We start from the raw sequence: 23,876 nt of genomic DNA, 5'->3' as shown, positions 1-23,876 counted from the left end.
AATCCTGTTGGTTATCAGGTGTCTCCCCAGTTACCTGTGTCATTCCTATTTTAAGCCAGGCAGTGACCTAGAAACTATGAATATGTAGGTAGACTTTAAGTTCCTTCTCTAGACTGTAAGCTCCTCTGCTGGATCATGTCTACCAACTGTATTATACTCTCCAAAGCACTTAATACAGTGCTATACACAAAGTAACTGTTCAGAAAATACTACTGATTGATAGATTTTTTTTGTCTGCTATTCTGCCAGCTATTGCCTTTTCATTGACTGGTCCCAATGATGTGCAGGACCCTTTACACATTCCTTTCATACAGTTTAGAGGCAGTGTATGGATAGAAGGAATGTTAGCCCTCATAAACTCAAATCTTCTTTCTGCTTTTTTCTCCCCAATGATATTCATTAAGCACTTACTGAGTACCAAGTACTATAGTAAACTCGAAGATAGATATAAGGTACTCAGATTGGACACAGTCCCTGAGGCTCATGGTCTAAATAGGAGAGAATAGGATTTAATCCCCATTTTACAGAAGAGGAAAACTAAGTGACTTGCCCAAGGTCAAACTGCAGACAGGTGGCAGTGCCTGTATTAGAACCCAGGTCCTCTGACTCCCAAGCCCATGCTCTGACCACTAGGTAATGCTCCTTCTTGTTTAAGGATTTGATATTTGAGGTTCAAGCAGTCACTAACCAGATCCATGCAAACTTAGTAAATGGTCAACCTGAATAATTTTATTCATCTCACTGCCTGTACTCTCCCCAGCTGGCAGCTTGCATGTTATTGTTAGCATCTTTTTGGTAAAAATATATTCAGTATTGCTTTGCTACTTCTAAAATTCTTGCTATCTGTTAATGCCTGATCATATGTTAGCCTTTTGCTCCATTCACTTGATTTTTCCTGAAGCTAAAAGTCCCAACATTTAGGTAGCCATATAAATTGCCATTTGCCTAAGGGACCCACAAATTGAACTTGGGTGAATAGATAAGTGATAAGGAGCTGAATTCAGCAATCTTGGCCCTGATGAGACTTTCCAAGGTCCTGTGCTTGGGGTTCTTCAGAGCTTCCATTGCTCAAATTTGAGCAGGCATCATGGGGAAAGGGGCTGGAAAATTGCTCCATAAACATTTATTTCTGGGATGACTATTGCAGCCTTGGATATTTGCTGCAAGCCCAGGACTGCTCACCTAACCATGCAGGTCTCTTCCCAGCCTGGGGTGCTGCGGTCTCTTCCCAGCCTGGGGTGCTGCAGTCTTTTCTGTAGTCTTGCCCCAACACCAAAATATTGACAATACCCTTCCTCACTACACGCTCCACCCGACTCCCAGAACCCTCATCCCCCACTGGCCTTTTAAGTTCTAAAAAGTGAATGCTCACATTTTCGTACCAAAATTGGAAACACCTCATGGTTGTCCGGCATCCATGGACGTCAACTTTGCCAAGTGACTCAGCATTCCTGTAACAGCTGTGCCTCGTTGTACATTTCTCAGGTGGAATTCTTTGAACCTTTTTGGGACAGTGGAGAGCCTCGGGTAGGGGAAAAAGGAGCAAGAGGCTGGAGAGCATGGATGCATCAACAAGAGAGGGGAGGCTGGATCGAGGTCAAGCCTGGTAAGCCACTCAGTTATTGTGATGGGGGCTGACTGTCAGTGATTCATTCATTTTTTCCCCTGTCATTTCTGATATACACTGCTGTTTGTCAGTAACCTGAGAACACTCCCCAAACATCTAAATGTCAAAATGCAAGAGGGCAGGAGCAAGTACAGGGTGTTTCTTCTCATTCTGTCACATGTTTGAAGCCGTAAAAGTCGGTTAGTCGACTAACATTCCTCCGGTGAATTACAAATTTGAGATTTAAGTTTCTTTCCAGAATAAGTTACTTTAATTTATCCTTTTATAGATGGTTCCTGAAGAATGTGTAACCTTGTTGCTAGCTTTCTTTCTATTCTTAGAGTATATTTAAGGCAGCCTTTTTTGTTCCCTTTGCAGCTCACAATCTGACAGATCATTTTAAAATATTTGCCTTTTTAGGAATATTATAAAAATAATTAGGTGGCATTTATATAACACTCATTCTGAATGACCCTAGGGTACTTTAAAAGCTTAATCTGAGGTAGCAAAGTACCTGAAGAAATGGCTTCTCCTGAAAGGTAGGTACCTACTGCTTGCAGCTGTTGACTGACTCTGTTAGTCACTTGTATTTATTGAGTGCTTACTGTGTGCAGAGCACTGTACTAAGTGCTTGGGAGAGTTCAGTTTTCAACAGGAAACAGACACATTCCCTGCCCACAGTGAGCTTACAGTCTAGAAGGGGGAGACAGATATTAATATAAATAAATTATTAATATAAATAAATTACAAATAAGTACATAAGTGCCGTGGGGCTAGGTGGGCGGGGAACAAGTCAAGGTGGCACAGAAGGGAATGGGAGAAGAGGAAAGGAGGTCTTCATTAGGAAAGGCCTCTTTGAGGAGATGTGCCTTCAGAAAAGCTTTGAGGGTGGGGAGAGTAGGATGGTATGAGAAGTGCTGATTGATAACCTCCATCTGGAGGAACATGGAGGCATTATTGGAGGCAGAATGGAGAAGGTCATCAGGACAAATACCTCTCCTGGGGAAAAGGGCCCAGGCCCATCATCACCACGTATGACTTCATGTCTTTCTTTGCACTTATCCTATCCGATCTTGATTACTGCATCAGCATCCTTGCTGACTTCTCTGCCCCGTCTCTCCCTATTCCAGTCCACACACCTGCTGCCTGGATTATTTTTCTAAAAAATTCAGTCCATATTTCCTCACTCCTTAAGAACCTCCAATGATTCCCATCTACCTCTGCATTGAACAGAAACTCCTTACCACTGGTTTTAAAGCACTCAGTCACCTTACCCCCTCCTAAGTCATCTCACCAATTTCCTTCTACAACTTAGCTGGCTCCCTTTGCTCCTCTAATGCCAACTTACTCACTGTATCTTGATCTCATCTATCTTGCCCTCGCCCATTTTCTGGCTCTGGTCTGAAATTCCTTTCCTCATCATATTTGACAGACCACCATGCTCCCCACCATCAAAGCCTTAATAAAATCACATCTTCAAGAGGCCCTGGTAGACTAAGCCTTCATTTCACCTATTCCCTCTCCCTTCTCCATCGTCCTTGCACTTGGATTTGAATCATTTTAAGCACTGACACTGCAAACTAAACATATCCAAAGCAGAACTCCCTATGTTCTCACCTATAACCTCTCCTCCCTCAGTCTTTCCCTTCATTACCACTAGTCACTACCACTATCCTATCTCAAGCTTTTTACCATAGCATTGTCCTCTACTCAGCTCTCTCATTCAACCCACTTATTCAGTCTATCACCAAATCATGTTGGTTGAATCCTCACAACATCACTAAAATTCACCCTTTCCTCTCCATCAAAACTACTACTTTGCCAATCCAAGCACTTATCCTGTACCCCCTTCGGTACTGAATGCCGCAGCCTTCCTGCTGACCTCTCTGTCTCCTGACTTTCCCAAGTATGGTTAATATTTCACTCTGCTGCTTTCTGGTTCACTTGTCTGGAAACATATTCAGTCCATATCTCCCCATTCCTCAAGAACCTCCAGTGGTTGCCCACACATCTCCACATCAAATAGAAACTCCTTACCATCGACTTTAAAGCACCTAATCATCTCGCCCCCTCTATTTCAGCCCTACCTGAACACTTACCCTCCTAGCATCTACTTGCTCATGGTGCTTCGAGCGTGGCTCAGTGGAAAGAGCCCAGGCTTGGGAGTGAGAGGTCATGGGTTTGAATCCCAACTCTGCCACTTGTCAGCTGTCTGACTGTGAGCCAGTCACTTAACTTCTTGGTGCCTCAGTTACATCATCTGTAAAATGGGGAAGAAGACTGTCCCACGTGAGGTTCATAATCTGATTACCCTGTATCTCCCCCAGCACTTAGAACAGTGCTCTGCACATAGTAAGCGCTTAACAAATACCAATATTATTATTATTATTATCTGTCTCACCACTGACCCCTTTCTTGTATCTTCCCTCTGGCCTGGAACTCCCTCCCCCTCCATATATGCCAGCCCGCCACTGTCTCCACCTTCAAAGTCTTATTAAGGTCACATATCCTTTAAGAGGCCTTCCCTGACTAAGTCCTTTTCTCCTTGATTCCCTCTCCCTTCTGTGTCACCTCTGCAGTTGAATCTGTACACTTTGAGAACGTGGTATTCACTCCACCCTCAGCTACACCACCTTTATGTATATATTTGTGGTTTTTTTAATATAATAATGACTATCTCCCTCTCTAGACTGTAAGGTCCCTGTGGGCAGGGGATGTGCCTACCAATTTTGTTGCACTGTACTCTCTCAAGCACTCAATACAGTAGAGAAGCAGTGTGACCTAATGGATAGAGTGTGGGCTTGGAAGTCAGAAGCACCTGGGTTCTAATCCGGCTCCAGCACTTGTCTGTGAATGACCTTGGACAAGTCACTTAACTTCCCTGTGCCTCAGTTACCTCATCTGCAACAAATAGGGATTAAGACTTTGAGTCCTGTGTGGGACAGGACTGTGTCTAAACCTCTGTGCTTTACCTAGGTGCTCAGCACAGTGCCTGACACATAGTAACCACTTAATAAATACTTTTATTATTATTATGATTTTACATACAATAAGCTTTTCTTATTTATTTTGTGGTATTTATAAAGTGCTTACTATGTGCCTATACTAAGTGCTGGAGTAGATACAATGTGTCATGTTGCACACAGTCCCTGCCCCACATGGAATTCACATTCTTAATCTCCATTTTACAGATGACATAACTGAGGCACAGTGAAATGAAGTGACTTCCCCAAGGTCACACAGCAGACAAGTGGCAGAGAAGGATTAGAACCCATTACCTCCTGGTTCCTAGGCCTGTGCTGATGATGATGGTATTTGTTAAGCACTTACTATGTGCCAAGCACTGTTCTAAGCGCTGGGAGGGATACAGGGTAATCAGGTTGTCCCATGTGGGACTCTCAGTCTTCATCCCCATTTGACAGACGAGGGAACTGAGGCCCAGAGAAGTGAAACGACTTGCCCAAAGTCACACAGCTGACAAGCGGCGGAGGCGGGATTAGAATCCGTGACCTCTGACTCCCAAGCCCGGGCTCTTGCCACTGAGCCATGCTGCTGCTGTGCTGTTTCCACTAGGCCACATTGCTTCAGTTAGTCAGTGGTATCTACCTATCAGTGGTAGATACCTTTGGTTGATTGATTAGGGAAATGGCCTGCAAAATCTGGGTGAAATTCAGTAGAGACAAAGAACAACTAATGTATTGGGGGAAGGCTGGCTAGGCACAAACACAGGAGGAAAAACACTTCAGAATCATAATCATTGACAAGCTCTCCATGAGTCAGGAGTGCATTGTGGTATTTAAAGAAGTTCACATGTTCCTGGGTTTTATAAACAATGTGATGTGTAACAGTTGGAAAGTAATCGTCTTATTATTTTCAGCACTGATCAGACTATTATTAGAAAATTTTGTTTAGTTTGGGGCATCAGGCTTTAAAAAAGTAGGAAAATTGGAGAGAATATGAATAAGGAGTAATGAAAAATTATCAAAGATGTGAATAATAGATTCCATGAGGGATTGGGCCCATTTAATCTGAAGAAGGGAAGATTAAGGGGTGATTTAATTCTTTTTAAGTGTATGAAGGGTTTCTATGGAAAAAGTGCTGACCTGTTCTCCTCCGTGTTTACCGAGGACTAAGCTCTCCTTCTTGCTGATTGAGAAGCAGCGTGGTCTAGTTGCTAGAGCATGGGCCTGGAAGGCATAAGGACTTGGGTTCTAATTTTGGCTCTGCCATTTGTTTGCTGCGTGACCTTGGGCAAGTTACTTAACTTCTCTGTGCCACAGTTACTTTATCTGTAAAATGGGGATTAAGATGGTGAGCCCCATGTGGGACATGGACTGTGTCCAATCTGAGTAACTTTTCTCTACCCAGCCCTTAGTACAGTGACTGGCACATAGTAAGGGCTTAACAAATACCATTAAGAAAAAAAAAGGCAAAGGAAAATGGGGTTAAATATAGAAAAGGCATCAGAAGGACATAAATATTAACTGGAAGCATGACAGAACACCGATAAAGGCTGATGATAGTTAAAGAAACAAGTGGACATTTTGAATTGTTTTGCCTTCCACCTGTGTGAGTGCAGGGGGCTGGGCCAAGATACTCTATCTTTTTCCAGTTTTATTATTTTATAGTTCTGTGACATTTAAGAAGCTACATCTTATTCCTGGATCTCATGAAGGGTGATGACTACTCAAGGCAGATCTGTATTCGGGGCCCCTCTTGTTAAAGCATCTACTCTGTGTCAAACGCTATTCTAAACGCTGGGGTAGGTACAAGCTAATTAGGTTGGTCATAGTCCCTGTCTCACATGGGGCTCACATTCTAAGTAGGAGGCAGGACAGGCTTTGAATCCCCATTTCACAATTGAGGAAATGGAGGCACCGAGACATTAAATAATTTGCTCAAAGTTACACAGCAAGCAATTGTCAGAGCCCGGATTAGAACTCAGGAGCTCTGGCTTCTGACCTGTGATCTTTCCTCTAGGCTATACTGCTTTAGGAGCAGAGTACCGACATAAGAGTAGCAAGACTTTTGGAGCCACTTTAGTCCTATTCTTGGTCTTCGTTTGTGCAGCAAAACTTTGGGTCAGAAAATTTGGCATTGAGATGCTATTCAAACTGATTTATTCTTCCTTTTCACTCGGATCTGCAGGGTGCTTTAAATGGAAATTTGCAAATGATTCATTATTGAGCCTGTTCTAATTGAGAAAAAGTAAAATGAATTATTGGATGTCTTGAATTGACTGCACATTTCGCAACAAGTCTAAATGAGCAGAGCTGAAAATCAATTCTCAGGCCACAAGTGCTGATGCCACTGGCCAAAAAATTCCAATAGCTTTTAAAAATCAAATCAATCTTATTATGTGACCTGGAGTTGCATTGTAGAGTATTGGTCATTTCAGTTTTATTTGCTTAAAAGCTAAGTGTGTAATTACATTGAGTTTTTTGATTTTTGTCTAGATGAGGATGAAGATGATGATCCAGAAGAAGATGATGAAGAAATAAAGGATAAAACTCTACCCAAATGGCAGATCTGGTTAAATGTCGAACGTTCTCGTGAACGAAGACACTGGCTACCTTGGCGCCCAGACAAAACCAAAAAGCAGACTGATGAGGACTGTGAAGACCCAGAGAGGCAGGTAAAAATTCCATCAAGAATTTGGGGACAATTTTTTTTTTTCCTGATTTCCATTCAGTTCTGTTCTTCCAAAAAAGGTCTGTGAATGTTCCATAGAGTATTTTTGAGGGACTTGGGTGATTAGCTATGCAGTTTTAGAGTTGGTGTTACTTACTGTTGACTCAAAGCAATCAGCATCTGGTGGCCAATCCACAACCAGGGTGAATCAGTGAGCAATTACTGGCCTCTATTCCTGCTCCCAGGTCTCTGCATTATCAGCTCCATCATTGTTCAATGCTTGACGAATAAATGTATTTACCGTCAGCCTCAGAAATACAACCCAGAATTGAGCTAGTCCAGAAATTGAAAGACTTCTTAAGGACTTGGAAAGATCCACCACGACCTATATTCTATCAAAAATTAAACCTTTGTTGTTTAGAATTCTTTCATTATATAAGCCACCCTTCTCGCATTTCTTGTGCAGTTTGCCCCGTGCAGAATAACTCCATTTTATTGATTGATAATTGATGTAGCCTCTATTTTCCATATTGACATGATCCAAATTCCCTGTCAATGTCCCTTTATCCGCTGAATGATAAAAGGGTATAATTAAATATGATGCGCACCTTCACCTTTGAAAGAGGCTTCTACTGTACACAGTTTGTCATCATTTAGGATCATTTTCTAGGTGATTGTAGTTCAGATGCAAACATCAGAGACCCTGGCTTAGAGGAGATGAACAAAAGGGCAGGCTGTTCCTGAAGTCTTATGCATCGACTGGTTTGTCCTTCTGTCAAGCCTGGATTGCAAGTGCTTTCATATGGAAAAGTAAGAATAGGTGTTCTCAACCAGGGCAGTGTACCACAGTCTGCCAGCTTCCTTTCTTAAGTGTGCAGATGCAATTTTAGGGGCTCTGAGTTGGAAGAGAAGCCAGTGAAGGAGACTGAAAGAGACTACAGTCCCTCTTACCTAACCTTGCTATCTCCTATTGCAACCCAATCTGCACACTCCTCTCCTCTAACACCAACCTACTCTTGATCTCATCTATCCCTGCCACAAACTCCTTGCTCACATTCTCCCTTTGGCATGAAAGTTCCTCCCCCTTCATATCTGACAGACCACCACCCTCTCCACCTTCAGATCCCTTCTAAAATCACAACTCTTCCATGAGACTTTCCTAGAGTGACTCCTTATTTCCCCTCTCCTCCTTCCCCTCTGTGTCAACTGTGCACTTGGCTGTGTTATTATTTAAGCACTTACTATTTATCAATCACTGTTCTAAATGCTAGCAAGTTAATCAGATTGGACGCAGTCCCGGGCTCACAAGGGGCTCACAGTTTAAGTAGGAGGGAGAACAGGTATTGAATCCCCATTTTACAGTTGAGGAAACTGGCACATGTAGAAATTAAGTGACTTGCCCAAGATCACACAGCAGACAAGTGGCAGAGCGGGATTAGAACCCAGGTCCTCTGACTCTGACCCATGCTCTTTCCAGTAGACTATGCTGCTTCCCTTAGGCACATTAATGGTCACCTCAGCCCCATATTACTTATGTAAATAATGAGAAGTGGTGTAGCTTAGTGGAAAGAGCATGGGCTTGGGAATCAGAGGTCATGGGTTTGAATCCCGGCTCTGCAGCTTGGCAGCTTTGTGACTGTGGGCGAGTCACTTAACTTCTCTGGCCCTCAGGTACCTCATCTGTAAAATGGGGATTAAGACTGTGAGCCTCACGTGGGACAACCTGTTGATCCTGTATCTCCCCCAGCGCTTAGAAAAGTGCTCTGCACATAGTAAGCGCTTAACAAATACCAACATTATCATTATTATTAAATATTCTTATCTTTTTTTAATTTCCCTTATCCCTAATCTTTTTTAATGCCTCTATATTAGACCCTAAGCTTCTTTTGGGGTTGGATTTCCTCAACCACCTCTGTTGTACTGTACTTTCCCAAGCGCTTAATACAGTGCTCTGTACACAGTAAATGCTCAATAAATTCCATTGCTGGATTGATGGGTACTTTTGCATCAAGAAAAGAGAGGGTTTGGAGAGGTGATAGTTTGAAATAAGTGGAGTGGTCCAGAGTTGTAATAATACTATTTGTTAAACACTTCTCTGAGCCAAAAACTGTACCTAGTGCTGGGGTTGATGATAATCAGGTTGGACCCAGTGCCTGTCCAACACGGGATTCGCAGTCTAAGTGGGAGGGAGAACAGGTATTCCCCATTTTCCAGATGAGAAAACAAGAGGCACAGAAAAGCTAAGTGACTTGTCCAAGGTCACACAGCAGTCAAGTGGCAAAGCTTTGATTAGACCCCAGGGCCTCTGACACTGCCCTGTGCTCTTTCCACTAGGCCATGCTGCTTCTCTATAGGTATGGAGGACATGAGAGTGAAGACCAAGTTCCTTGAAGTGAGGTGTAAATGAGGAGTCAGGTTAGAGGATGTGGTCAGATAGTGGTAGGTCAGAGTTTGTGAGATTGGAGGTAGACCATGTTCCTAGATGATTAGATCTGGTGTGTAATTGGGGTGGGATGAAGCATGAGTTCAGAATTGAGAAGTGAAAGAAAACTGTTGGCTAGTCAGAGTGCTCATCAGCAAGGATCAGAAAAGGAGAAGTGAGTGAGAGTAGGAAGGTGAGAAAGACACCACAATCTATTTTAAAAAATGCAGAGGTTGGGTCAGTTGACAGTACAGGACAGCAACTAATAGCTACAGAGAGTGGTTGAGGTGGACAATGTGTGATTAGAGGGAAGAGAAAGAAAAAAGAGGGCCTGCGATGGTAGAAAAGCAACATTCTGTGGGGTGAAGAGCAGCCTGAGTCCTCTCCATATCCCTTTGAGAATGGAAGAAGGTGAGTGAGAGAAAGTGGCAGGGAAGACAGTGATATTTGGTGAGAGCCAGGTCTCAGTGTTGGCCAGAATGAGGAGTGAGCAAGTTAGAGACCATATTATCTGGGTGTGACCTGTTGTTATAGATTGGGAGATTGCCAAATCAGATTTTGACAATTTGTGGTGATGGCAGTAGTCATTCTGAAAACTCAGGATTACTTGAGCAAACCAGGAATGGGAATTTCTGTGGCTTTGAGCCTACTACCAATAGGTGCTCTAGGTTTGTCATGTGAGGCTTTATCTCCCACTATCAGATCAATTCTCACTACTCAGGGTAGTGGAAGTCAGAATAGCATAGTGACTGTAAGATTATGTCCATCATCCATTGAAGCTTTGAGCATCTGGAGTATTAACAAGAAAAAAGCATGTGAGCCCATTATAGAATACTTCAGGATTTAGGGTTAGGGCTGGATGGATGTCCAGGAGGGCTACCAATGCCCTGTTCCTTCAAACATTGTGGCCTTAGTTGTAAACGGTTACTGGGCTGGGAGGGCCATTGGTCTGAACTAGTTATTGCATGGTTGATCCAGCTGTCATGTTTCTGCCCTTCCCTCGCCTCTTGGCTGAGAGCGGCCAGCGATGAAGGCCCCGTTTGGAATGGAGTCATAAGGAGGAGGGAGGGGAAGTGAGTGAATATAGTGGCAATGCAGCAGCTTGAAGGGAAATGGTTCTTAAAAACTTTGCCCTTTCCACCACTGAGTCTCAAACAGATGGTCACAGTGACTCATGCAGAGGCCACATAGTCCTTAGTTTGGAAAACATCCTGTTAAATCAATTACTGTGTCCTGGAGGGATCTTGAAAATGCTATTAATGGAGTCCATTAACCGTGCATTTTCTTTCTCCATTCACTTACGTTTCATTTATCTCGTTTTAAGCATACATTTTGACTTCTTTATGCAACTTTGCTCAAGACACTATAAATAGGAATGTTTTGTATTTTATTGGGCATAACTAAAATCAGGTACAATTGAAACTTATCTAAATAGCTGCAGAAACCATTTTGTTTCAGACATCTCTTCTGAGTTTTTAAATACCCATCAAAATGATTTTTAAGCATTTGGCACAACTTGTTCATTTTCTTTCCTTCTTAATTTCAAAGTGCTGCTAACAATACTGTTCATTTTCTTAAGGGCTTCCTACAGTGAGGCTTGCAGTTTCCGTACGTCTTATGAGAAAACCCGGCAATTGTCTCAAACATTTTTGGGATTTGGATAATGTTGGACAATCAGGTCTATTCTTATGAAAGTAGTTGTGAATAACCTTTGGAGAGGTGAAGTGAAATTTCGAATATGTAACTCTCTTGGTCCTTTATTATCCCATTTGCAGGTATTATTTGATGATCTTGAGGAGTCTTTGATCCAACTCTCTAGCCCAGAGCTCAAATTTCAACTGCTTATTTCATTTCTGCAATTCTTGGGAGTCCCTTCCAAATATGAGCTCTCTACTTCGTGCCTCTATCTTGCAATGGATGAAAGCAGCATTTTTGAAAATGGACTTTCTGATGACAAGCCACTGACTTTCCTTGACCTACTGTTTTCTGGAGTTAGTTGCATAGGCCACATGGATATGATGAACAGAAGGCAACAACTCACAGGCCACTGTAGAGAAGGAGAGGAGTTCATTCAGAATGTCTTCTGTGTAATATTGCCTCTGTTCTCAGGAACTGAAAGATCTCATCTCTGCTTCTCTTGGTTACAATATGAAATATCTAAGGTAACTCAGACTCTTATTCATCGGTCCTGTGACTTTCTTATTTCTTCTTGGTTAAATTTTACATTTATCTTGTGCATTGGTTGTGGTGTTTCTTATGAATATGAATGTTTTTTTCCCCTCTTAGTCATAGGCAGTCCTCTGCTTTTTTCTATTTGAAGTTTAAGAGTAAGTTTGAAGTTTAAGAATAAGTGGTACACTTGTTATCATGTTGACTCTTTTTACGATTAGGCTTATGTGATGACATGATCAGTTAGCATGTAGTATTTCTCTTAGAGTTGGGATAGAGGTTTTCTTTTTCTTCTGATTTCTAGCCAAACTTTGCTAAATATCAATCTGAAATATGAGACAGACCTGCCCTCTGCTGGTAACTGTAGGTATTGACTTTTGACTGTGGGGAAAGCGAGATACATATTTGATTTCCAAATTGTACTTTAAAATTTGTGGCTTTCAAAGAGTCCTGCTTACCAAATTTCACTTGAGCTATAATATTGTTTATAGAGGCATCATCAAGAAACTTAATATTTCAACTCTTAATTCTAGTAAGCGATGCTTTAGACACTGCCTCTACTCTATGACTTCTTGCTTCACCCTATCATATCCACTAGATCTCATCATCCCTGATCACTGTATAATCTCTAACCTCAGCAACTCTGAAATCCCTTTCTCCACCTCACCTGTATTACATGCCTTCTGTCCTCACACACCTCCTGTGGTAAACTGCCCTCGCCTTCTCAGAGACCCTCAATCTCATGATCCCTTCCATTTATGCCAGACCACCATGCACATTTGGGCTTTCTACCCAGCTTGGTGCATAAATCCACCCCTGTTCAACCATTAATCTTGCACAAACCCCCAGCCCTGGATCACCCCCACAATATACACCATCCACTCATGTGTTTGCATTGTGGAGCGCACAATCCTGGCACCAGATTGACCTTAGTGGTTTGAAATTCATCCTCACCTATTACTCTGCCTTTTCCTCTGCTCAGCCATACTTCTCCCATACTGGTCCCCTCCCACTGCTCCCATCAACTATTCCTGACTTTCAACCCCCTCCTTAAAGCCCCAGTGTTTTCATATTCCTCCTCTCTTATCCCAGTGTTAATAATAATAATGATATATGTTAAGCACTTGCTTTGTGTCAAGCACTGTTCTAAGCACTGGGGTAATAATAATAATAATAATGTTGGTATTTGTTAAGCGCTTACTATGTGCAGAGCACTGTTCTAAGCGCTGGGTTTAGACACAGGGGAATCAAGTTGTCCCACGTGGGGCTCACAGTCTTAATCCCCATTTTACAGATGAGGTAACTGAGGCACAGAGAAGTGAAGTGACTTGCCCACAGTCACACAGCTGACAAGTGGCAGAGCTGGGATTCGAACTCATGACCTCTGACTCCAAAGCCCATGCTCTTTCCACTGAGCCACGCTAGGTACAAGGTAATCAGGTTGTGCCATGTGGGCTCACAGTCTTAATCCCCATTTTATAGATGGGGTAACTGAGGCCCAGAGAAGTGAAGTGACTTGCCCACAGTCACATAGCTGACAAGTGGCAGAGCTGGGATTCGAACCCATGACCACTGACTCCCAAGCCCATGCTCTTTCCACAAAGCTATGCTGCTTCCCCAACTACTTCCCCAACTACCCCAGATGCTTCTCCCCAACCAGTGATCTTGCCAACCACTTCATTAACAAAATTGAAACTAAAGGATGAACTTTATTTGTTCCTTTCTGGCCCAAGTTCACTCTCATCCTTCCTGGCCATCTTTTCAGAGGAGAGCTCCCACCTGCTTTCAAAATCTACCCCCTCAATCTGTACCCTCGACCCCATTCTCTTGCACCTTATAAAAATACTTGGAGCATGCTTCCTCTCTCCCTGATGCCCAGCTTCAGCCACTGTCTCTCCAATGGCTCGTTCCCCTCTGCTTTCAAGCATACGCCTGCACTGTCTTACCTAAAAAAAATTCCGTCAACCTCATCGCACCATACATCTGTCACTTCTCTCTTCTACCATTCTTGTCCAAACATCCTTGAACAGGTTGTTTGTACCTGCTGTCTTCATTTCCTCTCCAACTATCCCCTGATCCCTCAACTATCTAATTTCTGCTCCCTCCATTCCACTGAATGTGCTCTCTCCAAAGTCACCAGAGACCATATTTAATGGTCTTTACTCCAGCCTAACTCTCCTCGACCTCTCAGCAGGCTCTGATGCTGACACACTGTGGACCACCCCTGCCTTCTGGAAACCTTATCTAACCTTGGTTTCTGTGAAACAGTCCTCTCCTGGTTCTTTTACCTCTCTGGAGGCTCCTCTCAGTCTCATTTGCCAGCTTTTCTTCTGCTTTTCACTCTTTAACTGTGGGTACCTCTCAAACCTCCATTTAAAGTCCTCTTCTATTTTCATTCTAAATCCAGTTCCTTGGGAAGCTTATTCACTCACTCTTATTCACTCTCACAGCGCCATCCTGTGCATAGCTGATTCTCAAATCTGCTTCATTAACTCCTCCTCTCTCCATCTTTGTAATCTTGGATCTTCTCCTGCCTCCACGACATTTCCACATAGATGCCCTACTGACACCTTTAGGTCAACAGGTCCAAGACTGAACTCTTTATCATCCCCTCCAAATCCTTTCCTCCCCTCAACTGTTGACACTACTGCCATCATCCCCAACTCTCAAACCTGCAATCATGGCCTTATCCTTGACTCCTCTCTCTCTCCTGTCAGTCACCAAATCCTGGTTTTTTTTTCTTTACAAGACCTCCAGAATCCCATCCCTTTCTCTCCATCCAAACTGCCACCACACTGGTCCAAGCATTTTCATATCCACAGTTGACCACTGCCTCAACCTCCTTGGCTCCAGTTCACACTTCTGCTGTTGCCCATATCATTTCTCCAGAACACTGTTTTGCATACCTTGCCCTACTCCAAAATCCTCCAATGGTTACCCATTCCTCTCCTCATCCAGCAGAAGCTCCTGACCACTGGCTTCAAGGAGCTTTATCAACTCTCTCCCCTTCTCACTTATTCTCACTCTTCTTCCATTCCAGTTTATCTGCATGCTTTGCTCCTCCCACGCCGACCTACTCAATGGACCTTGTTCTCATCTCTCTTGCCACTAACCTCTTGCTTACACCGTCCCTCCTGTCTGCACTCTCTTTCCCTTCACATCCTGCTCACCTCACTTTCAAAACCCTTATACATCACACTATTTCCAGGAGGCCTTCCTTGATTAACTTCTCATATCCCCCAATCTATTTCCCCGGGTATTGCCACTCCAGTACTTCCGTGTTACTCAAACACTTGGGTACTTTACCCTTTCCCATCCACCCCCTTTGTACTTATGCATATATTTTTAAATGCTTTTGCTTCTCCCTGGCTATAGTTTATTTTCTGTCTCTTTCACTAGACTGTAAGTTACTCCAGGATAGGAATCATATCTACTATCTCTATTGTCTTATCCTAAAATGCTCAGTACAGGGCTCTGCACAAAGTAACCACTCAAACGCTTTCCCTGATTTACCTGCTAAATGAAAGACAGCTTATTCTATCTGAGGTAGAGCAACTATCTGAACACCAAAGGAGAAGAGAAATAATAGAGGTGATTTGTATGTTCTGTGTGAACTTTATGAAATTTAAGGAATTTCAATCAAAAATGGTGCCATTTTCAATTTTGCCCTCCTCTTTTGCCTGTAGCTCACATGGAATCTCCAAATTAAAAACAAGAAAAAACTGAAGTTCCAAGGAAAAAAATGCAAAAAGCTAGCCAAGAATCTTCTTAAAGAACCTGAGAACAGAAACAATCTCTCCCTCTGGAAACAGTTTGCCCATCTAGAATGGTTACTTGGGAACACAGAAGATGCTAGAAAAGTTTTTGATACAGCGATCAGCATGATAGGAACAGAAAAATTAAAAAATTCAAGTCTTTGTGACCTGAGCCTGCTTTATGCCGAACTCGAAGTGGAGCTGTTGGAGAATCTAGATGGAGCTGTCACTTCCCGTGCAGTTCACATCCTAACCCACCTGACTGAAAATGGACCATTTAGGCCTTATTCTGGACAGGTGCTAGCAGTGAACATCTTGAAAGCCCGCAAGGCCTATGAACATGCCCTCCATAGCTGTTGGAGCACAAGCTTGGTTTCTAACTCATCCTCTAATTGTCTGAGACATCTGATTAGTTTGGTTGGCTGTTTTGCACTTTTCCAATATCTGACTGTAGGGATTGATGCCGCTGTGGTGATATACAAACAGACTTCCGAAAAACTGAAAGAACTGATTTCAGAGAAATTCCCAAGCTCAGGAGAAGGCCCAGGAGTCACTGGTCTCACCCGTGTTCTTGAAACTGTCACACTGATGCATACAAACCTACTCAGGTATCACATGAAAGTCAGTATTTACCCCCTGAATCCTTTGCGAGAGGCACTCACGGAGGCCATAAAGCTGTATCCTGGCAACCATGCTCTTTGGAGGTCATATATACATATCCAAAAGAAGTCTCATCATGCTAGCAAGACAAGAAGGTTTTTTGATGACATCAACAGGTATACGAAATCTCTGGAGCCAATGTTGTTTGCAATCCAAGCTGAGAAAATGAGAAAAAAGCTGGTGGAAACTGTTCAAAGGTAATGAGACAGCATTTGAAGTCTGACCAGGGTGATAAATTGTAAAGTTGGGAAATGTATACCATCATGATTTTGTTACTCTTCAGTTTCTCATTAGCAGTACCAAAGCCTTATATTCTAATAGCTCAGAAGCTAAACTCCTTAGTTTAGGAGTGTGCTCCTGAAACCTTTCCACCAGATGTGTATGTAAAGCCTGTACTGGACTCTGCTGCTTTTGTGCTCTTTTAACAGTCGATCAGTTGTATTTATTGAGCACTTACTATGTGCAGAATACTGTACTTAGTGCTTGGGAGAGTAAAGTATAACAGAGTTGGTAGTCATGCTTCCTGCCCACAATGAGTTTACAGTCTGGAGGGTTGACAGACATTAATATAAATAAATTACAGATGTGTAAAAAGTGCTGTGGGGCGGGTGAATAAAGGGTGCCTGTCCAAGTTCTAGGGTGACACAGAAGGGAGAGGGAGAAGAGGAATTGGCTTAGTCAGGGAAGGGCTCTTGGAGATGTGCTTTTAAGAAGGCTTTCAAAGTAGGGAGCCTGATTGTTGGATATAAAGAGAGAGGGTGTTCCAGGCCAGAGATAGGACATGAGCGAGAGGTTGGTGGAGAGATAGATGAGATCGAGGTACAGTGAGTTGGTTGGCATTAGAGGAGCGAAGTGTGGGAGCTGGGTTATAATAGCAGATAAGGGAAGGGAGAAGGGTGGGGACAAGGTGATTGAGTGCTTTAGAGTCGATGGTGAGGAGTCTCTGTTTGATGTGGAGGTAGATGGGTAACCACTCTAAATTCTTGAGGAGTGGGGAACCATGGATGGAATGTTTTGAAAAAAAATGATCCGGGCAACAGAGTGGAGTATGGACTGGAGTGGGAAGAGACAGGAAACAGGGAGGTCAGCAATGTGGCTGATGCAGTAATCATCATCATCATCATCATCATCATAATTATTATGGTATTTGCTAAGCTCTTACTATGTGCTAGGCACTGTACTGAGCGTTGGGGTGGATATAGGCAAATCGGAGTGGACACAGTCTCTTGTCTCACATGGGGCTCTCAATCTCAATTCCTATTTTACAGATGAGGTAACTGAGGCACAGAGAAGTTAAGTGACTTGCTCAAGGTCACACAGCAAACAAGCGGCAGAGCCAGGATTAGAACCCATGACCTTCTGATTCCCAGGCCCATGCTCTATCCACTATGCCATGCTGCTTCTCTAATCAGTAATCAAGGCAGGATAGGATAATCACTTGGATTAATGTGGTAGCAGTTTGGATGAAGAGGAAAGTGTGGATTTTAGCAATATTGTGAAGTTGAACTGATGGGGTTTGGTGACAGATTAAATATGTGGTGGAATGAGAGAAGTTAAGGATAATGCCAAGGTTGTGGGCCTATTAGAGAGGGAGGTTGGTGGCGTTATCTACAGTGTTGGGAAAGTCATGGGGTAGACAGGGTTTTGATGAAAAGATAAGGAGTTCTGTTTTGGACATGTTTGAGGTGGGACATCCATGTAATGTTCTGAAGGCAGGAGGAAGTTGCGAGACTGCAGAAAAGGAGAGAGATCAGGGCTGGAGATTCAGATTTGGGAGTCATCCATGTAGAGATGATAGTTGAAGCCATGGGAGTGTGAATGAGTTCTCCAAGGGAGTGTATGAAGAGAATAAAAGGGAACCTAGAACTGAACCTTGAGGAATACCCACAGTTAGGGGTTGGGAGGCAGAGGAGAAGCCTGAAAACAAGTCAGGGAAGGAGCATCCAGAGACATAGGAGAACCAGGAAAGGACAGTGTCAGTGAAGCTAAAGTTGGATAATATTTCCAGGAGAAGAGGGTGGTCTGCAGTGGCAGATGGGAGACTGAAGAGGATTAGGATGGAGTAGAGGCTTGTTGTAGTTGGCAAGAAAGAGTCCATTTGGTGATCTTTGAGAGGGCAGTTTCTGTGAAGTGAAGGGGGCCGCAGCCAGATTGGAGGGAGGAAAGGAGAGAATTGGAGAGGAAGAGCTCGTGGGCAGGGATTATCTCTCTTCATTGCTGTGTTGTACTTTCCAAGCACTTGCTACAGTGCTCTACACAGAGTAAGTGCTCAATAAATATGATGAATGAGACAGCAGTTGTAGGCAACTAGCTCAAGGAGTTTGGAGCAGAATGGTACTTTACAGAGTCTGGTACTGTTTTTCATTCTTTCATCAGCGACAGAAGCCAAACCTTTGAACCCCAAAGAAACCTAAGTCTGTGAGGATTGTTAGAGAAGTGTGGAACCTGCATGTTTTTTTATACGTGTGGCAGAATGATTGATGTAAAATGATACCTGATTGAGGGTTTCTTTTCTTTAAAGACAACAGTAACAAGTTAATGGACATCCTTACATACTGGATCTGCAGCTCAGAATTCCCCAAAGTCAAATTTAATGTGTACCAACATGTCAAACTGTGTTTGTGTGTGTGTGTGCTGGGTGGATGACTGTAGAGGCTGCATATTTCTGAAGTGGGTTACTTCTGGTTTTGCTGCTAAAATTCAGTCATTGGTTGTCTGTTTGGTACTGAATCAAGGTCCATCCCAATGATGGTCAGCAAAATCTGAACAAAATATCACCTAAACATTTCAACACAGCAACTCTCCCAGAGTCCGCCCCAAGGATATGAAGCCTCCATTCCTACTAGCATTCACAAATGGACACACAGCATACCTGTAGATTATTTTAAAAATTGTTTAAACCTCATCATAAGGCAGAAATATGGCCGGAAGCCGTAGGTTAAGGTGTGATTTTTGTTTTTTAAGGTAAAAACTAAATATCTCTTTTTAAAGCTGCAAGTCACAAAGGCTTCATGTATTATTACTGTTCACCAGGAAATATTATGTAATCTTAAACACATGGCAGCTAAATCATTGAAACAGTTACTAATGTCTCTTGTTTTACTTTTCACAAGAATGGGAAAAAGGCTGTTGAATAATATTTTGTTGCAAAAAAGATCATTTTTGACTTGCACATTAGTTTTTTCTACTTGAAAGGGATAATTAACTTAAAAACGCCAGGGGTCTTTGTCCCATGATAAAATCTAATTACACTTTATTGATTAAAACCCAACTTTTCATTAGGAACCAAATTTCCACATATTTCCTATCTGACAGCAGATTATGTTCTGAGTTTGCTTAACTGTGGAATGTGAAGTTTTCCTCATGCCTTTTGTGCAGTAAAACAAGAATGTAACTTCTTTGCTTTTTTTATAGGTTAGATACTGGAGAAATACATTCAACCATTCCCGAAACTGGACTAACAAATCGAATCAAAGTCCTATTTGACAATGCAACTCAGGAGGAGAGTGGCACACACTGCCCATTGTTATGGAGGATGTACTTGCATTTTTTGGTGAGAAAACTATAACTCTGTCTTGACTTTTTGCAGGCTTGCAAAGACACATGCTTTCTTTTGGTGATGGGTGTACTCTTTATGTTCCCAATAGTTACTTCCAAAGGAAAGTTACCTTCTGTTATAATCTTGCCACTCTTTGTAGCGCTGGGCTAAGTGGTCTAAAAAGAAGTTCCTTTTCATATCACACTGGAACATTAACCCAGTATTCTCTAATATAAAGAGAGCTAATATCTATTTGTCAATACTGAGCTTTTGTGCCTATAGTGCTTTGTGGGCAGGGAATATGTCTGAAGTGCTTAGTACAGTGCCCTGCATGGGGTGAGTGCTCAGTAAATACAGTTGATGGCAGTAGTTGTACCATTTTTCAATAAAAATGACCATCTCCAGGATGGTGCAATCTTCTTATATGACATAATAGAGGGATCAGTTTTGCAGAGGTTTTCAGAATTTTTTCATTCCTGATTTTCAGTGATCTAAAAAGAAATTATGACTCAGACCAGGATGTTGATTTTAAAAGGTCTTGTCCAAAGCACATACCTAATCATCATTTCTAAAATGGGCAGTGATTTTGGCCACTGGCATTTATGGTCAAATATGGTGAATTTTTAAAATGGATTTTTCAGTGAGTGATACAGGCAAAAAATCATTTGGTGATATGCTCTGAAGAGAACTTCCAGCTCCCACCTAAAAAACTGTATAGACCTTTTGGGTTTATTGGTGGGGACCTTGCAATTGTAGTAGATCATGGGTTTGGGTTATGTGTTCTAGAAGGTGCATAACTTCTTTATGAAGGCTGTACTTTTGCAGAGTAATGAATGATGGGTTTACTGTGAAAGGTAGTGTGGTGTAGTGGAAGGAAGAAAGGACCGAGAGTCAGGAGACCTGGGTTCTAGACTTGGCAATGTCACTTGCCTGCAAGTTACTTAAATTCTTTGTGCCTCAGCTTTCTCATCTGTAAAGTGGGGACAGAATATCAGTTCTGTCCCTCCGTCTGATTGTGAGCACAGTGTTTGGTACATACTAAGCATCTGATATCATTATTTTCTGCCCCTCTCCAAAAGGTAGCAGTTCATTCTCATATGCCTTAATAGGCCTCATCTTAAAATTCCACCTACCCATTCCAGTTAACAGTTGATGAAATTGAGAATAGAAACTGACTGATGTACATAAAGCCATGTGGTTAGTTAGTGAAAACAATGATGAATGTCTGGGTATTGTGTCTTGGAATTTGGGAAGCAGCATGGCCTAGTGGAAAAAGCAAGGGCCATGGCGGCAGAGGTTCTGGGTTCTAATAATAATAATAATGATGGTGTTTGTTAAGCACTTACTATGTGCAGAGCACTGTTCTAAGTGCTGGGGTAGATACAGGGTGATCAGGTTGTCCCACGTGGGGCTCACAGTTTTTTAATCCCCATTTTACAGATGAGGTAACTAAGGCACAGAGGAGTTAAGTGACTTGCCCACAGTCACACAGCTGACAGGTGGCAGAGCTGGGATTCGAACCCATGACCTCTGACTCCCAAGCCCGGGCTCTTTCCACTGCTTCTCTAATCCTGACTGCCATGAACCTGCTGTGTGATCTTGGGCAAGTAACTGAACTTCTCTGTGCCTGTGTTCCCTCATCTGCAAATTGAGGATTCATTATGTGTTTTCCCTCCTAATTACTCTGTGATTCCCATGTGGGATCTGATTATCCTGTATCTACCCCAGCGCTTAGTACAGTGCTTGGCATATGGTAAGTACTTAACAAATACCACATTTATAATAATGGCTCTGACTGTGATGCCTTTCTGAGAACAGATGTGACTCAGATGCATGGCAAAGCAGGATAACTTTTAAAATGCTCAGGAGAATTGCCAGAGATGAAACAGCAAACTTAATGTTCAGTAAAACCCCAATAGTGCATTTCCAGGAGATGATACAAATAATTATGGCATTAGTAATAATAATGGTAATTAAGTGCTTACTATATGCCAGACACTGTACTGAGTGCTGGGGTGGATACAAGCAAATCCAGTTGGACACAATCCCCTGTCATACATGGGGCTCAAAGTCTCAAACCCCATTTTACAGATGAAGTCACTGAAGCACAGAGAAGTGAAGTGATTTGTCCAAGGTCACACAGAAAAGAGGCAAAGCAGGGATTAGAACCCATGACCCTCCTGACTCATAGGCTTGTGCTCTCCCTACTATGTCATACTGCTTCCCAGTTCCTGATACAGGTACAGTTCCTAGTACAGTTCCTGGCACATGTAAGCACTTAACAAAGCACTGAGGTAGTTACAAGCTAATCAGGTTAGTCACAATCCATGTCACATATGGGGCTCTAAGTTTTAATTCCCATTTTACAGATGAGGTAACCCAAAGCCCAGAGAAGTTAAGTGAATTGCCTAAGGTCACAAAGCAGACAAATGGAAGATCTGGGATTAGAATCCAGGTCCCATGTAGGGCTCACAGTCTTTATCCCCATTTTACAGATGAGGGAACTGAGGCACAGAGAATTTGTGATTTGTTCTTGGTTACACAGCAGACATGACAGATTTGGAGTTAGAACCCAGGTCCTCTGACTCCCAAGCCCCTGCTCTCTCCACTAGACCATGCTGCTTCTACAAGGCAAGTAAAGTTCACGCAACTTATAGATGGAGCATGACAAGCCAAATTTAAACTAATTTAATTGTATTTCTATCCTGTCTCTCTAATCAACCATCTTTTAATTTCTGAAGTTTAGCCTGGAATGGGCTTGCTTGTTCTCAACCTCTATACATCATTCTACTGTGTTTTCTCTAAATAGGATGAAAAAGGCACAGAAGGCCTGGGCTGGGGCAGAGGGGAACTCTCTCTCCTCTCTGTTCCCCACCTCTCCTTTTTTTTTTTAGCAGATTCTAGCCAGGATTCAACCTAGTCTCTCCCAACCTCATGCTCTTTCCACTGGGTTATGCAGTTTTTCATCATCATAATAATGGATTCTGCTTCTGTGTTTTGCTGTACAAAAGTGGGAGACTTCATTTAAAAAAATCAGAATTTGAAGCAAACTATGAGTATGATGCCTCAGCCTGAATTTGGAGTTTTTGTTGCTTGGGTTGACACTATAATAATTATCATTATGGTACTTATTAAGCACTTACTATTTGCAAAACACTGGAGTTAATGCAAGTTAATCAGTTTGGACCCAGTCCCTGTCCCACAAGGGGCTCACAGTCTTAATCCCCATTTTACAGATGAGGTAACTGAGGAACAGAAGTGAAGGCTTTTGCCCAAGGTCACATGACAGGTGGGGGAAGTGGATTAAAACCCAGGTCCTTCCGACTCCCAGGCTCATGCTGTATCCAGGAAGCCACACTGCTTTGTATGGCATTTTGAATTATTTACCCATTTCAGCTTTTCCAGATAGTTTTTTTCCACTTAATGATGAGGGGTTGTCTAATATATAGTAAATGGAAAAAAATATTTTATTATTTTGAACAGATGGCATGCGTGAAAATATACAACTGTAGAGAGAACTTCCTTCTAAAATTGCCTATTTTGCAATGTATGTGAATAGTTAGACTAAGGTGAGAAACCGAGATTTCTTAAAAAAAAAATTGGGGATAACTATTACGCCAGGAAATACCGTAGTGGCTCATTCAGAAATTCTCAATAACATTATTTAAATTCAAATGGGTGCTTTGTGTTTTTTAATTTAGGCAAATTTTTAGTACTGTAAATTTTTTAACTTTTTTTTTTTGAGGCGCAGCAAAGCCTAATGTAAAAGACAGGACTGGAAGTCAAGATCTGGGTACCTGGCTATCATTTACCTAGTAACTTCTCTGTGCCTCAGTTTCTCACCTGTGGGGATAAGATGCCTTTTCTCCATCCCTCATAGACTGAGCTCCATATGGGACAGGAACTAGGACTGACCTGATGCTCTTGCATCTTCCAGTGCTTTGATATAGCATGCAACACTTACCTCAATGATTATTTTTTCAAATTTTAGTATGCTCACATTTATCTTTTTCTATTCAGGTATCTTTAGGAGACAAGAAAGGCACAGGCATATTCTACAGGTCACTGCAGAGCTGTCCGTGGGCAAAGGTAAGG

General features: G+C 42.4%; 1 protein-coding gene across 1 annotated transcript in view; it reads left to right on the top strand.

Moving 5' to 3' along the window:
* The window catches only part of NRDE2 (NRDE-2, necessary for RNA interference, domain containing), a 55,530-nt gene that overhangs the window by 29,613 nt on the left and 2,041 nt on the right, over positions 1-23,876 (top strand). Inside the window, exons 8-13 of the mRNA XM_029057725.2 lie at positions 1,486-1,606; positions 7,063-7,241; positions 11,435-11,821; positions 15,515-16,440; positions 19,658-19,796; positions 23,802-23,870. Of these exons, the coding sequence (XP_028913558.2) occupies positions 1,486-1,606; positions 7,063-7,241; positions 11,435-11,821; positions 15,515-16,440; positions 19,658-19,796; positions 23,802-23,870 (1,821 nt within the window). The remainder of the gene's footprint in view (positions 1-1,485; positions 1,607-7,062; positions 7,242-11,434; positions 11,822-15,514; positions 16,441-19,657; positions 19,797-23,801; positions 23,871-23,876) is intronic.

This window comes from Ornithorhynchus anatinus, chromosome 1 (assembly GCF_004115215.2).
Source record: "Ornithorhynchus anatinus isolate Pmale09 chromosome 1, mOrnAna1.pri.v4, whole genome shotgun sequence".
NCBI classification, from domain to species: domain Eukaryota; kingdom Metazoa; phylum Chordata; class Mammalia; order Monotremata; family Ornithorhynchidae; genus Ornithorhynchus; species Ornithorhynchus anatinus.
This window is presented reverse-complemented; position numbering and strand designations above follow the sequence as displayed.